This window comes from Lithobates pipiens, unplaced genomic scaffold (genome assembly GCF_037356315.1).
Source record: "Lithobates pipiens isolate NorthernLeopardFrog02 unplaced genomic scaffold, aLitPip1_a1.2 Scaffold_3, whole genome shotgun sequence".
Taxonomy (NCBI): Eukaryota; Metazoa; Chordata; class Amphibia; order Anura; family Ranidae; genus Lithobates; species Lithobates pipiens.
The window spans coordinates 282,505,011-282,527,985 of NW_027507790.1; the positions used below are offsets into that span (position 1 = coordinate 282,505,011).

Genomic DNA, 22,975 nt, shown 5'->3' on the forward strand with positions numbered 1-22,975 from the left:
GACAGGATTCTTAAACTGATCACAGTTACCACGCCCCGCAGAGATTCTTCCAATCAGAGCTCCGGATAGGACCCCACTCTCCTCCAATGTGTAATACTAACCTACTCCGCCCATTATCGACGTCACCGGAAAGGAGGAGCTAAGATCACTGCACCCACCCCCATTCGTAAGAGCTGATGTCACTCCCGCCAAAATAACGAAACCACGCCCACACAACGCTGACATTGGTCAGTTCGTCTCCATAGAAGCAAGAGAACGGAAGTATACCGCTGACCCGGAAGCGGAAGCTACTGCAGAACAGAGAGGAACACGGTGCGGCAACGTGAGGAAGACAGAGAGAGTGAAGTGCCAACATGTAAGAGGAGCGAGGAGGACCTGTGTGTGTGTGTGATGGAGGAGGGGGGGGAGGACCTGTGTGTGTGTGATGGAGGAGGGGGGGGGAGGACCTGTGTGTGTGATGGAGGAGGGGGGGGGAGGACCTGTGTGTGTGTGATGGAGGAGGGGGGGGGAGGACCTGTGTGTGTGATGGAGGAGGGGGGGGGAGGACCTGTGTGTGTGATGGAGGAGGGGGGGGGAGGACCTGTGTGTGTGATGGAGGAGGGGGGGGGAAGACCTGTGTGTGTGTGTGATGGAGGAGGGGGGGGGGAGGACCTGTGTGTGTGTGATGGAGGAGGGGGGGGGAGGACCTGTGTGTGTGATGGAGGAGGGGGGGGGAGGACCTGTGTGTGTGATGGAGGAGGGGGGGGGAGGACCTGTGTGTGTGATGGAGGAGGGGGGGGGAAGACCTGTGTGTGTGTGTGATGGAGGAGGGGGGGGGAGGACCTGTGTGTGTGATGGAGGAGGGGGGGGGGAGGAGGACCTGTGTGTGTGATGGAGGAGGGGGGGGGGGGACCTGTGTGTGTGATGGAGGAGGGGGGGGGGACCTGTGTGTGTGATGGAGGGGGGGGGGACCTGTGTGTGTGATGGAGGAGGGGGGGGGGGACCTGTGTGTGTGATGGAGGAGGGGGGGGGGGACCTGTGTGTGTGATGGAGGAGGGGGGGGGGGACCTGTGTGTGTGATGGAGGAGGGGGGGGGACCTGTGTGTGTGATGGAGGGGGGGGGGGGGACCTGTGTGTGTGATGGAGGAGGGGGGGGGGGGACCTGTGTGTGTGATGGAGGAGGGGGGGGGACCTGTGTGTGTGTGATGGAGGAGGGGGGGGGGGGAGGAGGACCTGTGTGTGTGTGTGTGAGGGGGGGGGGGAGGACCTGTGTGTGTGTGTGTGATGGAGGAGGGGGGGGGAGGACCTGTGTGTGTGTGTGTGATGGAGGAGGGGGGGGGGGAGGACCTGTGTGTGATGGAGGAGGAGGGGGGGGGGAGGACCTGTGTGTGTGTGTGTGTGTGTGATGGAGGAGGAGGGGGGGGGAGGACCTGTGTGTGTGTGTGTGTGATGGAGGAGGGGGGGGGGGGAGGACCTGTGTGTGTGTGTGTGTGTGATGGAGGAGGGGGGGGGACCTGTGTGTGTGATGGAGGAGGGGGGGGGGGGACCTGTGTGTGTGATGGAGGAGGGGGGGGGGGACCTGTGTGTGTGATGGAGGAGGGGGGGGGGACCTGTGTGTGTGATGGAGGAGGGGGGGGGGACCTGTGTGTGTGATGGAGGAGGGGGGGGGGACCTGTGTGTGTGATGGAGGAGGGGGGGGGGACCTGTGTGTGTGATGGAGGAGGGGGGGGGGACCTGTGTGTGTGATGGAGGAGGGGGGGGGACCTGTGTGTGTGATGGAGGAGGGGGGGGGGACCTGTGTGTGTGATGGAGGAGGGGGGGGGGACCTGTGTGTGTGATGGAGGGAGGGGGGGGGACCTGTGTGTGTGATGGAGGAGGGGGGGGGACCTGTGTGTGTGATGGAGGAGGGGGGGGACCTGTGTGTGTGATGGAGGAGGGGGGGAGGACCTGTGTGTGTGTGTGTGTGTGTGTGTGTGTGTGTGTGTGATGGAGGAGGAGGGGGGGGAGGACCTGTGTGTGTGATGGAGGAGGGGGGGGAGGACCTGTGTGTGTGTGTGTGTGTGTGTGTGTGTGATGGAGGAGGAGGGGGGGGAGGACCTGTGTGTGTGTGTGTGTGATGGAGGAGGAGGGGGGGAGGACCTGTGTGTGTGTGATGGAGGAGGAGGGGGGGGAGGACCTGTGTGTGTGTGATGGAGGAGGAGGGGGGGGGGACCTGTGTGTGTGTGTGATGGAGGAGGAGGGGGGGAGGACCTGTGTGTGTGTGATGGAGGAGGAGGGGGGGGGGGCCTGTGTGTGTGTGATGGAGGAGGAGGGGGGGGGACCTGTGTGTGTGTGTGTGATGGGGGGGGGAGGACCTGTGTGTGTGTGTGTGTGTGATGGAGGAGGAGGGGGGGGAGGACCTGTGTGTGTGTGTGTGTGTGATGGAGGAGGAGGGGGGGGAGGACCTGTGTGTGTGTGTGTGATGGAGGAGGAGGGGGGGGGGGAGGACCTGTGTGTGTGTGTGTGTGTGATGGAGGAGGAGGGGGGGGGACCTGTGTGTGTGTGTGTGTGTGTGTGATGGAGGAGGAGGGGGGGGGACCTGTGTGTGTGTGTGTGTGTGTGATGGAGGAGGAGGGGGGGGGAGGACCTGTGTGTGTGTGATGGAGGAGGAGGGGGGGGGGACCTGTGTGTGTGTGTGTGTGATGGAGGAGGAGGGGGGGGGACCTGTGTGTGTGTGTGTGTGTGATGGAGGAGGAGGGGGGGGGGACCTGTGTGTGTGTGATGGAGGAGGAGGGGGGGGGACCTGTGTGTGTGTGTGTGTGTGTGATGGAGGAGGAGGGGGGGGGACCTGTGTGTGTGTGTGTGTGTGATGGAGGAGGAGGGGGGGGGACCTGTGTGTGTGTGTGTGTGTGATGGAGGAGGAGGGGGGGGGACCTGTGTGTGTGTGTGTGTGTGATGGAGGAGGAGGGGGGGGGACCTGTGTGTGTGTGTGTGTGTGATGGAGGAGGAGGGGGGGGGACCTGTGTGTGTGTGTGTGTGTGTGTGTGTGATGGAGGAGGAGGGGGGGGACCTGTGTGTGTGTGATGGAGGAGGGGGGGGGGACCTGTGTGTGTGATGGAGGAGGGGGGGGAGGACCTGTGTGTGTGTGTGATGGAGGAGGAGGGGGGGGGAGGACCTGTGTGTGTGTGTGATGGAGGAGGGGGGGGGGGACCTGTGTGTGTGTGTGATGGAGGAGGGGGGAGGAGGACCTGTGTGTGTGATGGAGGAGGACCTGTGTGTGTGTGATGGGGGGGGGGGGGAGGACCTGTGTGTGTGTGATGGAGGAGGGGGGGGAGGACCTGTGTGTGTGTGTGTGTGTGTGTGATGGAGGAGGGGGGAGGACCCTGTGTGTGATGGAGGAGGTGGGGAGGACCCTTGTGTGTGATGGAGGAGGGGGGGAGGACCCTTGTGTGTGATGGAGGAGGGGGGGAGGACCCTTGTGTGTGATGGAGGAGGGGGGGGAGGACCCTTGTGTGTGATGGAGGAGGGGGGGGAGGACCCTTGTGTGTGATGGAGGAGGGGGGGGAGGACCCTTGTGTGTGATGGAGGAGGGGGGGGAGGACCCTTGTGTGTGATGGAGGAGGGGGGGGGGAGGACCTGTGTGTGTGTGTGATGGAGGAGGGGGGGGGAGGACCTGTGTGTGTGTGATGGAGGAGGGGGGGGGGGGGACCTGTGTGTGTGATGGAGGAGGGGGGGGGGAGGACCTGTGTGTGTGTGTGTGATGGAGGAGGGGGGGGGAGGACCTGTGTGTGTGATGGAGGAGGGGGGGGAGGACCTGTGTGTGTGTGTGTGATGGAGGAGGGGGGGGGAGGACCTGTGTGTGTGTGTGTGATGGAGGAGGGGGGGGGAGGACCTGTGTGTGTGTGTGTGTGATGGAGGAGGGGGGGGAGGACCTGTGTGTGTGTGTGTGTGTGATGGAGGAGGGGGGGGGGGAGGGACCTGTGTGATGGAGGAGGGGGGGGGGGAGGACCTGTGTGTGTGTGTGATGGAGGAGGGGGGGGGAGGACCTGTGTGTGTGTGAGATGGAGGAGGGGGAGGACCTGTGTGTGTGTGTGTGATGGAGGAGGGGAGGGGGAGGACCTGTGTGTGTGTGTGTGTGATGGAGGAGGGGGGGGGAGGACCTGTGTGTGTGATGGAGGAGGGGGGGGGGGACCTGTGTGTGTGTGATGGAGGGGGGGGGACCTGTGTGTGTGATGGAGGAGGGGGGGGGGGACCTGTGTGTGTGATGGAGGAGGGGGGGGGGACCCTTGTGTGTGATGGAGGAGGGGGGGAGGACCCTTGTGTGTGATGGAGGAGGGGGGGAGGACCCTTGTGTGTGATGGAGGAGGGGGGGGAGGACCCTTGTGTGTGATGGAGGAGGGGGGGAGGACCCTTGTGTGTGATGGAGGAGGGGGGGGGAGGGACCCTGTGTGTGATGGAGGAGGGGGGGAGGACCCTTGTGTGTGATGGAGGAGGGGGGGGAGGACCCTTGTGTGTGATGGAGGAGGGGGGGAGGACCTTGTGTGTGATGGAGGAGGGGGGGGAGGACCCTTGTGTGTGATGGAGGAGGGGGGGGAGGACCCTTGTGTGTGATGGAGGAGGGGGGGGAGGACCTGTGTGTGTGTGTGATGGAGGAGGGGGGGAGGACCCTTGTGTGTGATGGAGGAGGGGGGGGAGGACCTGTGTGTGTGTGTGATGGAGGAGGGGGGGGAGGACCTGTGTGTGTGTAATGGAGGAGGGGGGGGGGGAGGACCTGTGTGTGTGATGGAGGAGGGGGGGGGAGGACCTGTGTGTGTGATGGCGGAGGGGGGGGAGGACCTGTGTGTGTGTGTGAGAGATGGAGGAGGGGGGGGAGGACCTGTGTGTGTGTGTGTGTGATGGAGGAGGGGGGGGGGAGGACCTGTGTGTGTGTGTGTGTGATGGAGGAGGGGGGGGGAGGACCTGTGTGTGTGATGGAGGAGGGGGGGGGGGAGGACCTGTGTGTGTGTGTGTGTGTGTGTGAGATGGAGGAGGGGGGGGGGGGGGAGGACCTGTGTGTGTGTGTGTGTGTGATGGAGGAGGGGGGGGGACCTGTGTGTGTGTGTGTGTGATGGAGGAGGGGGGGGGAGGACCTGTGTGTGTGTGATGGAGGAGGGGGGGGGAGGACCTGTGTGTGTGTGATGGAGGAGGGGGGGGAGGACCTGTGTGTGTGTGATGGAGGAGGGGGGGGGAGGACCTGTGTGTGTGTGTGTGTGATGGAGGAGGGGGGGGGAGGACCTGTGTGTGTGATGGAGGAGGGGGGGGGAGGACCTGTGTGTGTGTGTGTGTGATGGAGGAGGGGGGGGGAGGACCTGTGTGTGTGATGGAGGAGGGGGGGGGAGGACCTGTGTGTGTGTGTGTGATGGAGGAGGGGGGGGGAGGACCTGTGTGTGTGTGTGTGTGTGTGATGGAGGAGGGGGGGGGAGGACCTGTGTGTGTGTGAGATGGAGGAGGGGGAGGACCTGTGTGTGTGTGTGTGTGTGATGGAGGAGGGAGGGGGAGGACCTGTGTGTGTGTGTGATGGAGGAGGGGGGGGGAGGACCTGTGTGTGTGTGAGATGGAGGAGGGGGAGGACCTGTGTGTGTGTGATGGAGGAGGGAGGGGGAGGACCTGTGTGTGTGTGTGTGTGTGATGGAGGAGGGGGGGGGACCTGTGTGTGTGTGTGATGGAGGAGGGGGGGGGGGGACCTGTGTGTGTGTGTGATGGAGGAGGGGGGGGGGACCTGTGTGTGTGTGTGATGGAGGAGGGGGGGAGGACCTGTGTGTGTGTGTGTGATGGAGGAGGGGGGAGGACCTGTGTGTGTGTGTGTGATGGAGGAGGGGGGGGGGACCTGTGTGTGTGTGTGTGTGATGGAGGAGGGGGGGGGGAGGACCTGTGTGTGTGTGATGGAGGAGGGGGGGGAGGACCTGTGTGTGTGTGTGTGATGGAGGAGGGGGGGGGAGGACCTGTGTGTGTGTGTGTGTGATGGAGGAGGGGGGGAGGACCTGTGTGTGTGTGTGTGATGGAGGAGGGGGGGGGAGGACCTGTGTGTGTGTGTGTGTGTGTGTGTGATGGAGGAGGGGGGGGGGAGGACCTGTGTGTGTGTGTGATGGAGGAGGGGGGGGGAGGACCTGTGTGTGTGTGAGATGGAGGAGGGGGAGGACCTGTGTGTGTGTGTGTGAGGGAGGGGGAGGACCTGTGTGTGTGTGATGGAGGAGGGGGGGGGAGGACCTGTGTGTGTGATGGAGGAGGGGGGGGGGACCTGTGTGTGTGTGATGGAGGAGGGGGGGAGGACCTGTGTGATGGAGGAGGGGGGGGAGGACCTGTGTGTGTGATGGAGGAGGGGGGGGGGAGGACCTGTGTGTGTGTGTGTGATGGAGGAGGAGGGGGGGGGAGGACCTGTGTGTGTGATGGAGGAGGGGGGGGGGGACCTGTGTGTGTTGGAGGAGGGGGGGGAGGACCTGTGTTTGATGGAGGGGGGGGGGGACGTGTGTGTGTGATGGAGGAGGGGGGAGGACCCTTGTGAGTGATGGAGGAGGGGGGGGGAGGACGTATGTGTGTGTGTGTGTGTGTGTGTGTGTGTGTGTGATATGGAGGGGGGGGGAGGACCCGTGTGTGTGATGGAGGAGGGGGGGGAGGACCCGTGTGTGTGGATGGAGGAGGGGGGGGAGGACCCGTGTGTGTGATGGAGGAGGGGGGGGAGGACCCGTGTGTGTGATGGAGGAGGGGGGGGAGGACCCGTGTGTGTGATGGAGGAGGGGGGGGGAGGACCCGTGTGTGTGTGTGTGATGGAGGAGGGGGGGGGAGGACCCTTGTGTGTGGTGGAGGAGGGGGGGGATGACGTGTGTGATGGAGGAGGGGGGGGAGGACGTGTGTGTGTGTGTGATGGAGGAGGGGGGGGAGGACCCTTGTGTGTGATGGAGGAGGGGGGAGGACGTGTGTGTGTGTGTGATGGAGGAGGGGGGGGAGGACCCTTGTGTGTGATGGAGGAGGGGGGGGGGACGTGTGTGTGTGTGTGATGGAGGAGGGGGGGGAGGACCCTTGTGTGTGATGGAGGAGGGGGGGGAGGACCCTTGTGTGTGATGGAGGAGGGGGGGGGAGGACGTGTGTGTGTGTGTGTGATGGAGGAGGGGGGGGGAGGACCTGTGTGTGTGTGTGTGTGATGGAGGAGGGGGGGAGGACCTGTGTGTGTGTGTGTGATGGAGGAGGGGGGGGGAGGACCTGTGTGTGTGTGTGTGATGGAGGAGGGGGGGGAGGACCCTTGTGTGTGATGGAGGAGGGGGGAGGACGTGTGTGTGTGTGTGATGGAGGAGGGGGGGGAGGACCCTTGTGTGTGATGGAGGAGGGGGGGGGGGACGTGTGTGTGTGTGATGGAGGAGGGGGGGGAGGACCCTTGTGTGTGATGGAGGAGGGGGGGGGGACGTGTGTGTGTGTGTGATGGAGGAGGGGGGGGGAGGACCCTTGTGTGTGATGGAGGAGGGGGGGGGGGACCCTTGTGTGTGGTGGAGGAGGGGGGGGAGGACGTGTGTGTGTGTGTGTGTGTGATGGAGGAGGGGGGGGGGACCCCTGTGTGTGGTGGAGGAGGGGGGGGAGGACCCGTGTGTGTGTGTGATGGAGGAGGGGGGAGGACCCTTGTGTGTGGTGGAGGAGGGGGGGGGTGACGTGTGTGTGTGTGATGGAGGAGGGGGGGGGAGGACCCTTGTGTGTGATGGAGGAGGGGGGGGGGGGGCCCGTGTGTGTGATGGAGGAGGGGGGGAGGACCCGTATGTGTGTGATGGAGGAGGAGAATCTCCAGGTAGGACATCTCCTGTAAGCTCGCTTTCTTCTCTCTATAGGAGTCTCCTGAACAAGCCGAAGAGTGAGATGACCCCGGAGGAGCTGCAGAAACGCGAGGAGGAGGAGTTTAACACGGGGCCCCTCTCTGTGCTCACCCAGTCTGTAAAGAACAACACTCAGGTCCTCATCAACTGCCGCAACAATAAGAAGCTGCTGGGAAGGGTGAAGGCTTTTGACAGGTGAGAAGGATCTGTGGGGGCGTTAAGCTGTGGGTACAGGGGGTGGTCGGGGGGGGGTTAATCTGTGAGGCAGTTTTGTGGGGACCGAGCTTTGTTATAGTTGGGGATTTGTCAAGCCTGGTGGTATTGGTGGTCAGGGAGGTGTGTGGGTGGTTGGTGCGTGGTCAGGGAGATTTGTGAGGCAGGGTTCCGTGGGGGGTGGGGGATTTTCTGAAGCAGGGGTGGGTGGGTGTTTTTGTATGGGGGAGATTTGTGGGGCAGGTGTGTTTTTTGTGGGGGCAGAGGATTTGTGGGACAGGGTTCTGTTGGGGGTGGAGGATTTATGGGGGTGGGCGATTTGTGAGGCAGGGGTGTATGTGGGCAGGGTTCTGTGGGGGTCGCGGTTCGTGTTAATTGGGGATCTGGGATGCAGGGAGATTTGTGAGGCAGAGCTTTGGGGGGGGGGGGGGGTAGTTACAGGCAATCTGAGGCAGGGTTCTTTGGGGGCAAGGGATTTGTGAAGCGGAGCTCTGGTTTTTGCTGTCTGTGGGGTTGGGGATATGTGTGGGCGGGGCAGAGTTCTCTGGATAGTCGGGGATCTGTGGGGGCGGGGCAGAGTTCTGTGATAGTTGGGGATCTGTGGGGGCGGGGTCTGTTATAGCTGTGTTTGGAGGCGGAGCATGGGAAGGGTCACTTTCCTTTTATAGAATGAAATGAGAAGTCTTTGGTCGTTATCCCTGAGCTGTGTGTCAGAATGTGAAGGAGATGTGGACGGAGGTTCCGAAGAGCGGGAAGGGGAAGAAGAAATCCAAACCCGTCAACAAGGACCGCTATATCTCCAAGATGTTCCTGCGGGGGGACAGCGTCATCGTCGTCCTTAGGAATCCATTGCTGGCTGGGAAGTGAGGACTCTTCTGGGACTCTCTTCTACACATGGAGAGCCAGCCTGGGGGGGGAGGGGGGGTTCACGTGTTTCAGGTTCCCCTGGGGCTGACACCTCGGGGGGGTCTCAGTTGTTTTCTAATAAAGAGGCGTTGTCCTAGTCCTGTGGGCGGAGTTTCAGTGATTGGTCTATGCTCCGATAAGTCAACATGTGTTTGTGGTTTGGTTTTTTGTTTTTCTCCCCCCCCATCATTTCTTGGGGCCCCTGGTTCTGCAAGTTTCCCTGAGTGGCCCTTTTGGTGTCACATTAGAGAAGATGTAAACCCGAAAATACAGAGAAGGAGCCGTGTTGTCACCCTTTGGGTGGACTTTACATACCTGACCATGGAAGCCAAACTCAACATAATCCGTTATGGTAAATTTTATTCCTTTTGGGATTAATAAAAGCTGATCATTGTAATCACCCCTGTCAGTGGGTCCCATTGTAATCCCCCAACCCCCTCGCCAGCAGGGAAATGGTTTGTCCCATTGTTGGCACCCCTGTCAGTAGGTGGATGGTGGCGAGTGAAGGCGTTCTGGCCCCTCTCACCACTTCTCTGGGACGTGGGTGGATGGTGGCGAGTGAAGGCGTTCTGGCCCCTCCCACCACTTCTCTGGGACGTGGATGGGTGGCGGCGAGTGAAGGTGTTCTGGCCCCTCCCACCACTTCTCTGGGACGTGGGTGGGTGGTGGCGAGTGAAGGCGTTCTGGGACGTGGATGGATGGCGGCGAGAGAAGGCGTTCTGGCCCCTCCCACCACTTCTCTGGGACGTGGGTGGATGGTGGCGAGTGAAGGCGTTCTGGGACGTGGGTGGATGGTGGCGAGTGAAGGCGTTCTGGGACGTGGGTGGATGGTGGCGAGTGAAGGCGTTCTGGGACGTGGGTGGATGGTGGCGAGTGAAGGCGTTCTGGGACGTGGGTGGATGGTGGCGAGTGAAGGCGTTCTGGGACGTGGGTGGATGGTGGCGAGTGAAGGCGTTCTGGGACGTGGGTGGATGGTGGCGAGTGAAGGCGTTCTGGGACGTGGGTGGATGGTGGCGAGTGAAGGCGTTCTGGGACGTGGGTGGATGGTGGCGAGCGAAGGCGTTCTGGGACGTGGGTGGGTGGATGGTGGCGAGCGAAGGCGTTCTGGGACGTGGGTGGGTGGTGGCGGCGAGCGAAGGCGTTCTGGGACGTGGGTGGGTGGTGGCGGCGAGCGAAGGCGTTCTGGGACGTGGGTGGATGGTGGCGAGCGAAGGCGTTCTGGGACGTGGGTGGGTGGATGGTGGCGAGCGAAGGCGTTCTGGGACGTGGGTGGGTGGATGGTGGCGAGCGAAGGCGTTCTGGGACGTGGGTGGATGGTGGCGAGCGAAGGCGTTCTGGGACGTGGGTGGATGGTGGCGAGCGAAGGCGTTCTGGGACGTGGGTGGATGGTGGCGAGCGAAGGCGTTCTGGGACGTGGGTGGGTGGATGGTGGCGAGCGAAGGCGTTCTGGGACGTGGGTGGGTGGATGGTGGCGAGCGAAGGCGTTCTGGGACGTGGGTGGATGGTGGCGAGCGAAGGCGTTCTGGGACGTGGGTGGGTGGATGGTGGCGAGCGAAGGCGTTCTGGCTCCTCCCACCACTTCTCTGGGACGTGGGTGGATGGTGGCGAGTGAAGGCGTTCTGGCCCCTCCCACCACTTCTCTGGGACGTGGGTGGATGGTGGCGAGCGAAGGCGTTCTGGGACGTGGGTGGATGGTGGCGAGCGAAGGCGTTCTGGGACGTGGGTGGATGGTGGCGAGCGAAGGCGTTCTGGGACGTGGGTGGATGGTGGCGAGCGAAGGCGTTCTGGGACGTGGGTGGATGGTGGCGAGCGAAGGCGTTCTGGCCCCTCCCACCACTTCTCTGGGACGTGGGTGGATGGTGTCGAGCGAAGGCGTTCTGGGACGTGGGTGGATGGTGGTGAGCGAAGGCGTTCTGGGACGTGGGTGGATGGTGGCGAGCGAAGGCGTTCTGGCCCCTCCCACCACTTCAGTTTGGTGTCGGTAGAAGGTTAAAGTAGCGCACAGATAACCTTCCAAATCATAAAGTACGTAATTCCTGAGACAATCCTACAAATCCAAATATCATTGTCATCCTGGAGATCACCAATCAGAGGAGCACATCCAAGATTCCACATCACCCCCTCATCGGCCGACATTCTGCAGGACTGGCCTCACAGGAGAAGGTAGGTGACTGGGGGGGCCTCCTCTTACCTTCTCAAATGCCACGACACCTATAGTCACTTACCTTCCCTTATGAGCTCGTTGGTGCTCTGAGGCAGTCGTGTCATAGTTGTGACTCTCGGAGCTCACTAGGAGTCATTTACCTTCTCCTATGACATCACGGGTGTGCTCTGACCTCCTGAGGGAATCGAGTCATTGAGGGTGTGGTCACTTACCTTCTGAGGCCAGACCCAACCAAGAATCTCTTATGATTAGACTTCCTCAAAGGTCAGAACTCACTAATGATGTCAAAGGAGAAAGTAAGTGACTGTTGGTGAGCTCTGACCTCTGAGGCAGTCGTGTTGTAGGAGAAGTAACCACTCCCTCAGAAGCCAGAGCCAACTAAGAGTCGCTTGCCTGCTCACCAGTGATGTCATAGGTGAAGGTAAGTGACTGTTGGTGAGCGATGACCTACTGAGGGAGTTGTGTCATAGGACAAGGTAAGTGACCACCCCCACAGAGCTCACCAATGGTCACTGGCCTTTGATGGAGTCACTGCATGGAAGGCAAGTGACTCTTGGTAGGATCTGACCTTTTGAGGGAATCGTGTCAGGAGAAAGTGAGTGACCCCTCTCTCAAAGGGCAGAGCTCACCAAGTCACCTTCTCCTATGACATCATTGGTGGGCTCTGCCCTCTGAGGCAGTCATGTTGTAGGAGAAGGTAAGTGACCACTCCCTCAGGCAAGAGCCAACCACGAGTCACTTGGCTTCTATGCCATGACTCCCTCAGAGGTCAGAGCCCACCAATAATGTCATAGGACAAGGTAAGTGACTGTTGGTAAGCTCTGAGGGAGCGGCCACTTACCTTCTATGACACGATTCCCTCAGAAGTCTGAGCCCACCAGTGATGTCATAGTAGAAGATAACTGACCCCTTCCTCAGAAGTCTGAAACCCCCCTAGTGACGTCATAGGAGAAGGTATGTCCTCTGATTATGACCTCTGAGGGAGTTGTGTCATAGTAGAAGATAACTGACCACTCCCTCGGAGGTCTGAGCCCACCAGTGATGTCACAGCAGAAGATAAGTATAGGAAAGACCTCCCTCCTGCTTGTGGGACTTTAAAGCAGCACAAGTCTAGAAGCAAATTTACAAAAACTATCTGCAAACTTTATTGGTAGAAAGGTAAGTAGACATGAAAACTGTACACAGTAATGGCGGCTGTTCATTCCTGTACAGTATGACATCACGGTATGACACAATGGAATCAAAGCTTCCCACATCTGTCATCACCACTGGACTGAAGAATACTGAGACCTCCAATGCGTTTCCAAATACAATGTCCTATTTCTTCCTCAGGGGTGTGGGAAAATCATGGAGTGTATCTCATAAAAATACCCCCCCCCCCCCCCAAACCATCACTTAGTACTGACCACAGAGGTACATCATTGGCCGCCTCCTATTGTGCTGACCTCTGCCTTCATGTGATGTACTAAGAGCAGAAGAGTCATGGAGCATTTACTTCCTGGAATCCGTCTGCCCTTATCTCAGGCATGGGGTGGGCTTAGCTGAAGACTCCTGGGATGGATGACATCATTGTGTCCCAGGCCAGAAACCAGGAAGTCACTGGAAAAATGTTAATACTAGTAAATCTGATCTTCCCCATCCTATCTGTACTAATGGTGGCATTATAAGGCTTTCCAAGAGTTCCTGGTGATTGGGTGAATAAAGTTCCACTTCCTGTACAGACCATAGTGAGGACTGTGATCTTCGTGGTTGTGGGGAGAACAGGAAAGGATAATCCGGATCCTCTTGGCAGGAAATACTATTTTATTACCACCCTTGCCGTTCTGGATCTCTGCCTATCATAGGCCACACCCACCTATGACATCGCCACCAGACCCTTGCTTCTAGAGGAAACCATGAAGTTCTGATTGCTTGGCTCCTCCCTCTTTATCACTTTCAGCCAATCACCTGCAAAGTATGAAAAAATAACTTCCTGATCTCCAGAACTGTCCAAGACAAGGGCTGTGGCCGAGGGGCGGTGACTTACTACAAGAATCCATCTGTCCCAGGAGCTCCCCCTCCCCCACACCTGGCCTAGATCCCAGGACAAGGACTGTGGCCGAGGGGCAGTAACGCCTCCAGCATTTATCAGAAGGAAGTCCAGATTTTATGGTGGGCTACTGGTGGAGAAGAAGGTGATTTCTAGATTCTGGCGTCCTCCCACAGAGGTAGTCACTTGAATTACGACAAGAATCCTCCCATCCCGGGAGCTCCCCCTACCCCACACCTGGACTAGATCCCAGGACAAGGACTGTGGCCGAGGGGCAGTAACGCCTCCAGCATTTATCAGAAGGAAGTCCAGATTTCATGATGGGCTACTGGTGGAGAAGAAGGTGATTTCTAGATTCTGGCGTCCCCCCACAGAGGTAGTCACTTCAATTACTACAAGAATCCTCCCATCCCGGGAGCTCCCCCTACCCCATGCCCGGCCTAGTTCCCAGGACAAGGACTATGGATGAGGGGCGATAACACCTCCAGCATTTTTCATGGTGGGCTGCTGGTGGAGAAGAAGGTCCTTCCTAGATTCTGGTGTCCTTCCCCAGTCGTCCACAGAGATAGTCACATGACTTACTACAAGAATCCACCCATCCCGGTCGGGGGATTTCCCCCCCACACCCGGCCTAGTTCCCAGGCAGTGGACCATCCCTGGTGGTCCCATCCCCCCTCTGCTCCTGTGTCCCCTTTGCCTGGCTGGATCCGGTGACGCTCCCCACAGATCCGGTGAGGCAGTAACAGGACAGAGTGGCCTCCACAGCGCGGCGGAAGGTCCTCATCCTGAAGACGTAGATGATGGGGTTGATGGCGGAGTTGACGTGGGAGAGGATGACGGCGGAGAGGACCAGATCTTCGTTGACTTGGCACTTTGGACAGAAAAGTCGGATGACGTTGAGGATGTGAATGGGAAACCAGCAAAGTACGAAGCAGAAGACAACCAGGAAGAGCGAGGTGGCCATGCGGAACTCCCGGACCACAATGCGTCTCTTCCTGTGCCTGCGGCTGACGTCCACCTCCCACTCTGCGATCTGCCGGATCTGTCTGCGAATCTCCAGGAAGATGCGAGCGTAGAGCACCAGCATGGCGACCAACGGAGAAACGACACAGCCAAAGAAGATCAGGTAGACCATGTAGGACTCAGAGATCAGGCTGCTGAACAGACATTCGCTCTCCGGGGGGAAAGGTTTCCGCCAGCCCATGAAGGGCATCAGGCCTGCCACTGCCGCTAGTATCCAGGTACAGATTATCACCAGGACGGAGGCCCGGGGGGTGACCAGAGCGCGGTAACGGAAGGGGCACAAGATGGAGATGTACCGCTCCACCGCCACTGCCAGCAGTCCGAAGATGGAGGCCAAAGAGAAGGTCATGAGGTTGCAAAGCATCAGCAGGCAGGAGTAGAGGCTGCACCGCGCCACTCCCAGATCCAGGAGAATGGCGCAAGGGATGGCCACGGCTCCCACCAGGATGTCGGCTGTGGCCAAAGACAGGATGAAGTTGTTGGTGACGGTCCGCAGGCGGCGGTCATTGAAAACAGCCAAACAGATGAGAACGTTCCCCACCACAGAGACCACGGCCGTCAGCACTTCCGTCACCAGGTACGGGATGTTGGTCACGGACACCAGAGGTGGCGAGTCGCTCCCCGGCTGTGCGATGGAGGAGTTCATAGCTGGCAGAGATCCTCCAACATTCCCCATGGGCAACAATTCCCAGAAGCTGGAAGGAAAACGGAATACAATTACATATCATAGAGGTGGAGCCCTTAGAAGACATCATTCCATAGTGCAAGCAGAACCTCCCAGAGGTCCTCCAACCAGTGCAGTAAAGGAGTTTCCATCCTCCGGAACTCTTTACCCCAATCTGTCCAAAGTCCAGGAGAGGAGTTCCCGGAGCCTTTCCTCAGGACCCTCAGCAGGGAGTACTGGATACTGGACACAGTCACCTTTGCAAAAGATCTGTCCAGAGTCTCTCCCATCCTCCAGAACTCCCCAACATAATCTGACCAGAGTCTCTCCCATCCTCCGGAACTCCCCAACATAATCTGACCAGAGTCTCTCCCATCCTCCAGAACTCCCCAACATAATCTGACCAGAGCCTCTCCCATCCTCCAGAACTCCCCAACATAATCTGACCAGAGTCTCTCTCATCCTCCAGAACTCCCCAACATAATCTGACCAGAGTCTCTCCCATCCTCCAGAACTCCCCAACCTAATCTGACCAGAGTCTCTCCCATCCTCCGGAACTCCCCAACATAATCTGACCAGAGCCTCTCCCATCCTCCAGAACTCCCCAACATAATCTGACCAGAGCCTCTCCCATCCTCCAGAACTCCCCAACCTAATCTGACCAGAGTCTCTCCCATCCTCCAGAACTCCCCAACATAATCTGACCAGAGCCTCTCCCATCCTCCAGAACTCCCCAACATAATCTGACCAGAGTCTCTCCCATCCTCCAGAACTCCCCAACATAATCTGACCAGAGTCTCTCCCATCCTCCAGAACTCCCCAACATAATCTGACCAGAGTCTCTCCCATCCTCCAGAACTCCCCAACATAATCTGACCAGAGTCTCTCCCATCCTCCAGAATTCCCCAACCTAATCTGACCAGAGTCTCTCCCATCCTCCAGAACTCCCCAACATAATCTGACCAGAGCCTTTCCCATCCTCCAGAACTCCCCAACATAATCTGACCAGAGTCTCTCCCATCCTCCAGAATTCCCCAACCTAATCTGACCAGAGTCTCTCTCATCCTCTGGAACTCCCTACTCCAATCTGTCCAGAGCCTCTCCCATCCTCCAGAACTCCCCAACATAATCTGACCAGAGCCTCTCCCATCCTCCGGAACTCCCCAACATAATCTGACCAGAGTCTCTCCCATCCTCCGGAACTCCCCAACATAATCTGACCAGAGCCTCTCCCATCCTCCAGAACTCCCCAACATAATCTGACCAGAGCCTCTCCCATCCTCCAGAACTCCCCAACATAATCTGACCAGAGTCTCTCTCATCCTCCGGAACTCCCCAACATAATCTGACCAGAGTCTCTCCCATCCTCCGGAACTCCCCAACATAATCTGACCAGAGCCTCTCCCATCCTCCAGAACTCCCCAACATAATCTGACCAGAGCCTCTCCCATCCTCCAGAACTCCCCAACCTAATCTGACCAGAGTCTCTCCCATCCTCTGGAACTCCCTACTCCAATCTGTCCAGAGCCTCTCCCATCCTCCAGAACTCCCCAACATAATCTGACCAGAGCCTCTCCCATCCTCCAGAACTCCCCCAGCATAATCTGACCAGAGCCTCTCCCATCCTCCAGAACTCCCCAACATAATCTGACCAGAGTCTCTCCCATCCTCCGGGACTCCCCAACATAATCTGACCAGAGCCTCTCATCCTCTGGAACTCCCTTCCCTCAATCTGTCCAGGGCCTCTCCCATCCTCAAGAACTTACTACTCCAATCTGTCCGCAGCCTTTACCTCCCTCTAAAACTTCCTACCTCATTTTGTCCACAGCCTTTCCCATCCTCTGGTGCTCCCTACTCCAATCTGGCCAGAGCCTCTCCCATCCTCTGCAACTCCTTAACCCAATCTGTTCAGAGCCTCTCCCATCCTCTGAAATTACCTACTTTAATCTATCCAAAGCCTTTCCCATCCTCATGAACTCCATACTCCAATCTGACTACAGCCTTTCCCTTCCTCTAAAACTTACCCCATTTTGTCCAGAGCCTCTCCCATCCTCTGGCACTCCCTACTCCAATCTGTCCAGAGCCTCTCCCATCCTCTGGCACTCCCTACTCCAATCTGTCCAAAGCCTCTTCCATCCTCTGGAACTCCCTAAACCAATCTGTCCAGAGCCTCTCCCATCCTCAGAAACTCTTTATCCCAATCTGGCCAGAACCTCTGCCATCCCCAGGAACTCCCTACCCCAATCTGTCCTGAGCCTTTCCCATCCTCTGAAACTTCCTACCCCATTTTGTCCAGGGCCTCTCCCATCCTCTGGCACTCCCTACTCCATTCTTTCCAAAGCCTCTCCCATGACCAGGCACTCTCCCAATCTGTCCAAAGCCTCTCCCATCCTCTGGAACTCTCTACCCCAATCTGTCCTGAGCCTCTCCCATCCTTTGGAACTCCCTACTCCATTCTGTCCAGAGCCTCTCCTGTCATCTGGCACTCCCTACTCAAATCTGTCCAAAGCCTCTCCCATTTTCTGGAACACCCTAATTCAATCTGGCCAGAGCTTCTATAATCCTCTGGCACTCCCTACCCCAAATTGGCTAAAGCCTCTCCCATCCTCTGGTACTGCCTACTCCTATCTGTCCAGAGCCTCTCCCATTCTCTGGAACTCCCTACCCCAATCTGTCCAGAGTGCCTTCTCTCCTTTGGGACTCCATTCTCCAATCTGTCCAAAGCCTCTCCCATCCTCTGGAACTCCCTACTTCATTCTGTCCACAGCCTTTCCTTTCCTCTGAAACTTCCTACCCCATTCTGTCCAGAGCCTCTACCATCCTCTGGCACTCCCTACTCCAATCTGTCCAAAGCCTCTGCCATCCCCAGGCACTCTCTATCCCAATCTGTCCAGAGCCTCTCCCATCCTCTGGAACTCCCTACTCAAATCTGTCCAAAGCCTCTCCCATTCTCTGGAACTCCCTATTCCAATCTGGCCAGAGCTTCTACCATCCTCTGGCACTCCGTACCCCAAATTGGTCAGAGCCTCTCCCATCCTCTGGCACTGCCTACTCCGATCTGTCCAAAGCCTCTCCCATTCCCAGGCACTCTCTATCCCAATCTGTACAAAGCCTCTCCCATCCTCTGGAACTCCCTACTCAAATCTGTCCAAAGCCTCTCCCATTCTCTGGAACTCCTGATCCCAATCTGTCTTTTACTTTCTCCATCAGCTCACCCCTCACAGTAGTTTCTTTTCCTCTCATTTGTCTCTCCCTATTAGATTGTAAGCTCTTAGGAACAATCCCCCCAACAGTCTTGTATTGTAACTGTACTGTCCCCCTTTATAAATTCAATGCTCTGTGCACACTGCTGGCGCCATAAACATCCTCAATCCTAACAATATAACTCCAGAATCATAATAATAATATTACTAATAATAATTTCATTTCAATTATGAATTCATTGCAGTCCCAAGAATTCCCTTTACAAGTCAGGAGGAGGAAACGCTAAAAGGCAGCTGTGACTTGTAGAAAGGTAAAGTCAGGAGGTCAGACTGTCACCTCACCTGGACTCTGGACCCCGCGACGTCCTGTGAGGTGTCCGGAAGGTTCTGTCTGCTGATCTGGGTGAGCACTGCCGCCTGTCCCCTGATGTCAGCGAAGCCTTGGAGATGGGAGGGGCACTGAATGGCTCACCCCTCCTCCTCTCCACCATCCCCCATCATATATTCACCAACAAAATCTCTGGTTTTTATTCCATCCAACCAACTCATCCCTCCATCCACCAACCTGTCCATCCATCCATCCCTCCATCCACCAACCTGTCCATCCATCCCTCCCTCCATCCACCAACCTGTCCATCCATCCATTCCTCCATCCACCATCCTGTCCATCCATCCATCCCTCCATCCACCAACCTGTCCATCCATCCAACCAACTCATCCATCCATCCACCAACCTGTCCATCCATCCAACCAACTCATCCATCCATCCACCAACCTGTCCATCCATCCAACCAACTCATCCATCCATCCACCAACCTGTCCATCCATCCAACCAACTCATCCATCCATCCACCAACCTGTCCATCCATCCATCCATCCCTCCATCCACCAACCTGTCCATCCATCCATCCATCCATCCCTCCATCCACCAACCTGTCCATCCATCCATTCCTCCATCCACCATCCTGTCCATCCATCCATCCCTCCATCCACCAACCTGTCCATCCATCCATCCCTCCATCCACCAACCTGTCCATCCATCCATCCCTCCATCCACCAACCTGTCCATCCATCCATCCCTCCATCCACCAACCTGTCCATCCATCCATCCCTCCATCCACCAACCTGTCCATCCATCCATCCCTCCATCCACCAACCTGTCCATCCATCCATCCCTCCATCCACCAACCTGTCCATCCATCCATCCCTCCATCCACCAACCTGTCCATCCATCCATCCCTCCATCCACCAACCTGTCCATCCATCCATCCCTCCATCCACCAACCTGTCCATCCATCCATTCCTCCATCCACCATCCTGTCCATCCATCCATCCATCCCTCCATCCACCAACCTGTCCATCCATCCATCCCTCCATCCATCCCTCTATCCACCAACCTGTCCATCCATCCATCCCTCCATCCACCAACCTGTCCATCCCTCCATCCACCAACCTGTCCATCCCTCCATCCACCATCCTGTCCATCCATCCATCCACCAACCTGTCCATCCACCATCCTGTCCATCCATCCATCCCTCCATCCACCAACCTGTCCATCCACCATCCTGTCTATCCATCCATTCCTCCATCCACCATCCTGTCCATCCATCCACCAACCTGTCCATCCCTCCATCCATCCCTCCATCCACCAACCTGTCCATCCATCCATCCCTCCATCCACCAACCTGTCCATCCATCCATCCCTCCATCCACCAACCTGTCCATCCATCCATCCCTCCATCCACCAACCTGTCCATCCATCCATCCCTCCATCCACCAACCTGTCCATCCATCCATCCATCCCTCCATCCACCAACCTGTCCATCCATCCCTCCATCCACCATCCTGTCCATCCATCCATTCCTCCATCCACCATCCTGTCCATCCATCCATCCCTCCATCCACCAACCTGTCCATCCATCCATCCAATTCATCAGTCTGTCCGCCCAAAAAATGTATCAATTCATCCATCTCTTCCATGCATTTATCCATCCATCCATCCATTCCATCCCTCCATCCTTCCCAGCTATTTTTGGGACACGAGATGCTAAAACCCTCCCATGTGTCTCCATCCTTGAGGCCAGTTCACTGATCTGTGGACACTTTTTTCTAATGAAAAGTTTCAATAAATCTCTCCCAGGGATGGAATTGTGAGTCTCCCCATGGAATCGATATCTTTGGAATCAATAGATTTGGAATGAATAGGTGTGGAATGGATATTGTGACAGACTCATCCAGGACAGAGGCTTTTGGAGGGGACTGAATGCTAGCCTCTTGCCTACTGACTATGGGCCCTGGCATTTGAGGGAGCTACAGGGATTTAGGAAGATATTCTGTTTGATATAATGCAAAAGGCCATTATTAAAGAGGGATTCCGCTGGAAAAAAATATTAAAAGCCAGCAGCTATGCGGCTGTGGCTTCACTTCCCAGTTCCCTACTGCGCATGCGCGAGTCGTGCAGCACAATGGGAATGGTTCGGGCTGTCTCTGGGACCTGTGTGTGTCCCAGCAGACAGCGCGGCGGGACAGGAAGAAGCATGGGAGTCTATGCCCGGAAGTGGGTGCAAATACCTGTCTTAGACAGGTATCTGCACCCCTCTCCCCCCTGAAAGGTGCCAACTGTGTCACCGGCCGGGGGGGGGGGGAGGGTTTCCAATGAGCGGAAGTTCCACTTTAGGGTGGAACTCTGCTTTATGGAGGCCATGATGGTCTCTGCCAGCTTGGGACGCAGTGGACAGATAGTTTATTGTGCTCATTAACACACCTTTGTCTCCTAGCTATTGGGGGATGTGATTCTACTTATGTGTATTGTAAAATTTAAGTGAGGAGACGACAAGTCTACCCTGAAAGGTCATATCTCAGAGTCACCAAGTCTGGTTATATGATTAGATAATTAGCTCATGTTAATTAGGTTTCTGGTTACACGTGTACTGTCAGAGTGATATGAGCAGGAGGGGGGAACCTCCTCTTCAACTGTATATAAGACTGCATTACTGTTCTAATAAACAGTCCATGTTCAGCAACCAAACGAGTCTTGTCTTGTTTACTGGTTGTCAGCGATTGGAATATTTGATATCTATATTCAGACAAGGAGGAAGCGGTATATGACAAAAGCACTCAAGCAAAGTATGGGACGTTTCGTTACAGATATGTTGGGAATTGATAGGTTTGGAATCAATATGTTTTGAATCGATAGGTTAGGAGAGGTTTGGAATCAATGAATTATCTAACGAATCAAGGTTCTCTCCCACCTGAAATGGTCGTCTTTCCGCAGGCCTCAGTAGACATCCCACGGGACCTTCCAGTTCTCGGCACCCAGACAAGGAGCTCCTCTAAGTTCTGCCTGTATACAGCTCAGCCGACAATTCAGATAAAACTTTTAGAAAAGTATAGCAGCTTCGGCACGATGGTGAGAAGACTCCGTGGATTACATGCTGGTGAAACGATCTGTCATGGTGGACGATTGTCGTGCTTCATATCTCAGTAGCTGAGTCTTGTCGTTTTATGATGGCCACGTTGAGTCTTTGCGCCCAGATGGTCTGCGCTGTAAATAGATGATTTATGTACACAAGGCGCTTTATGTCCACAGCTGTGGTCTGATCACTTCTCTCTATTTGATGGGCTCGGTATCTCTGTGTGATATTATACTCTTATCACTGCCCAGGCCAGTGTGTTACTCCAACCAGGCGTGAAAAGTTGCACAAACACCTGTCAGAGGAGGGATGGCGGGGAGAGGAAGGAAGGAATAGCCACCTTTCCTGCAGATTGACTTCATTTTGATATAAGAAAGAAGTAAAGTGTGTGACCTACAGCATTCAGCCTCCATGTGAACTTATATTGATGGCCCAGAGCCACTACACCCATCCACTACCATCCACATAGATCTCCTGAGGGGTCTGACTTCACTACACCCATCCACTACCATCCACGTACAACTTCTGAGGGGTCTGACTTCACTACACCCATCCACTACCATCCACATAGATCTTCTGAGGGGTCTGACTTCACTACACCCATCCACTACCATCCACACAGATCTCCTGAGGGTTCTGACTTCACTACACCCATCCACTACCATCCACACATATCTTCTGAGGGGTCTGACTTCACAACACCCATCCACTACCATCCACATAGAACTTCTGAGGGGTCTGACTTCACTACACCCATCCACTACCATACACATAGATCTTCTGAGGGGTCTGACTTCACTACACCCATCCACTACCATCCACATAGATCTCCTGAGGGGTCTGACTTCACTACACCCATCCACTACCATCCACACAGATCTTCTGAGGGGTCTGACTTCACTACACCCATCCACTACCATCCACATAGATCTCCTGAGGGTTCTGACTTCACTACACCCATCCACTACCACCCACATAGAGCTTCTGAGGGTTCTGACTTCACAACACCCATCCACTACCATCCACACAGATCTTCTGAGGGGTCTGACTTCACTACACCCATCCACTACCATCCACATAGATCTCCTGAGGGTTCTGACTTCACTACACCCATCCACTACCATCCACACAGATCTCCTGAGGGTTCTGACTTCACTACACCCATCCATTACCATCCACACAGATCTTCTGAGGGGTCTGACTTCACTACACCCATCCACTACCATCCACATAGATCTTCTGAGGGGTCTGACTTCACTACACCCATCCACTACCATCCACACAGATCTCCTGAGGGTTCTGACTTCACTACACCCATCCACTACCATCCACACATATCTTCTGAGGGGTCTGACTTCACTACACCCATCCACTACCATCCACATAGATCTTCTGAGGGTTCTGACTTCACTACAGCCATCCACTACCATCCACACAGATCTTGTGAGGGTTCTGACTTCACTACAGCCATCCACTACCATCCACACAGATCTTCTGAGGGTTCTGACTTCACTACACCCATCCACTACCATCCACATAGAGCTTCTGAGGGGTCTGACTTCACAAC

The 22,975-nt window shown here is 56.7% G+C and overlaps 1 protein-coding gene and 1 pseudogene across 1 annotated transcript; one reads left to right on the forward strand and one right to left on the reverse strand.

Moving 5' to 3' along the window:
• The first annotated feature begins 213 nt into the window (after nucleotides 1-213).
• On the forward strand, nucleotides 214-9,309 carry SNRPD2 (small nuclear ribonucleoprotein D2 polypeptide). Its single transcript, XM_077463215.1, is given in 3 exon segments — nucleotides 214-355; nucleotides 7,809-8,017; nucleotides 8,710-9,309. Coding segments are annotated over 3 exon segments (375 nt in total). The 5' UTR covers nucleotides 214-353; the 3' UTR covers nucleotides 8,874-9,309.
• A 3,196-nt stretch (nucleotides 9,310-12,505) lies between these two features.
• LOC143941186 (adenosine receptor A1 pseudogene) lies at nucleotides 12,506-14,863 on the reverse strand (annotated as a pseudogene).
• Between the last annotated feature and the right edge of the window lie 8,112 nt (nucleotides 14,864-22,975).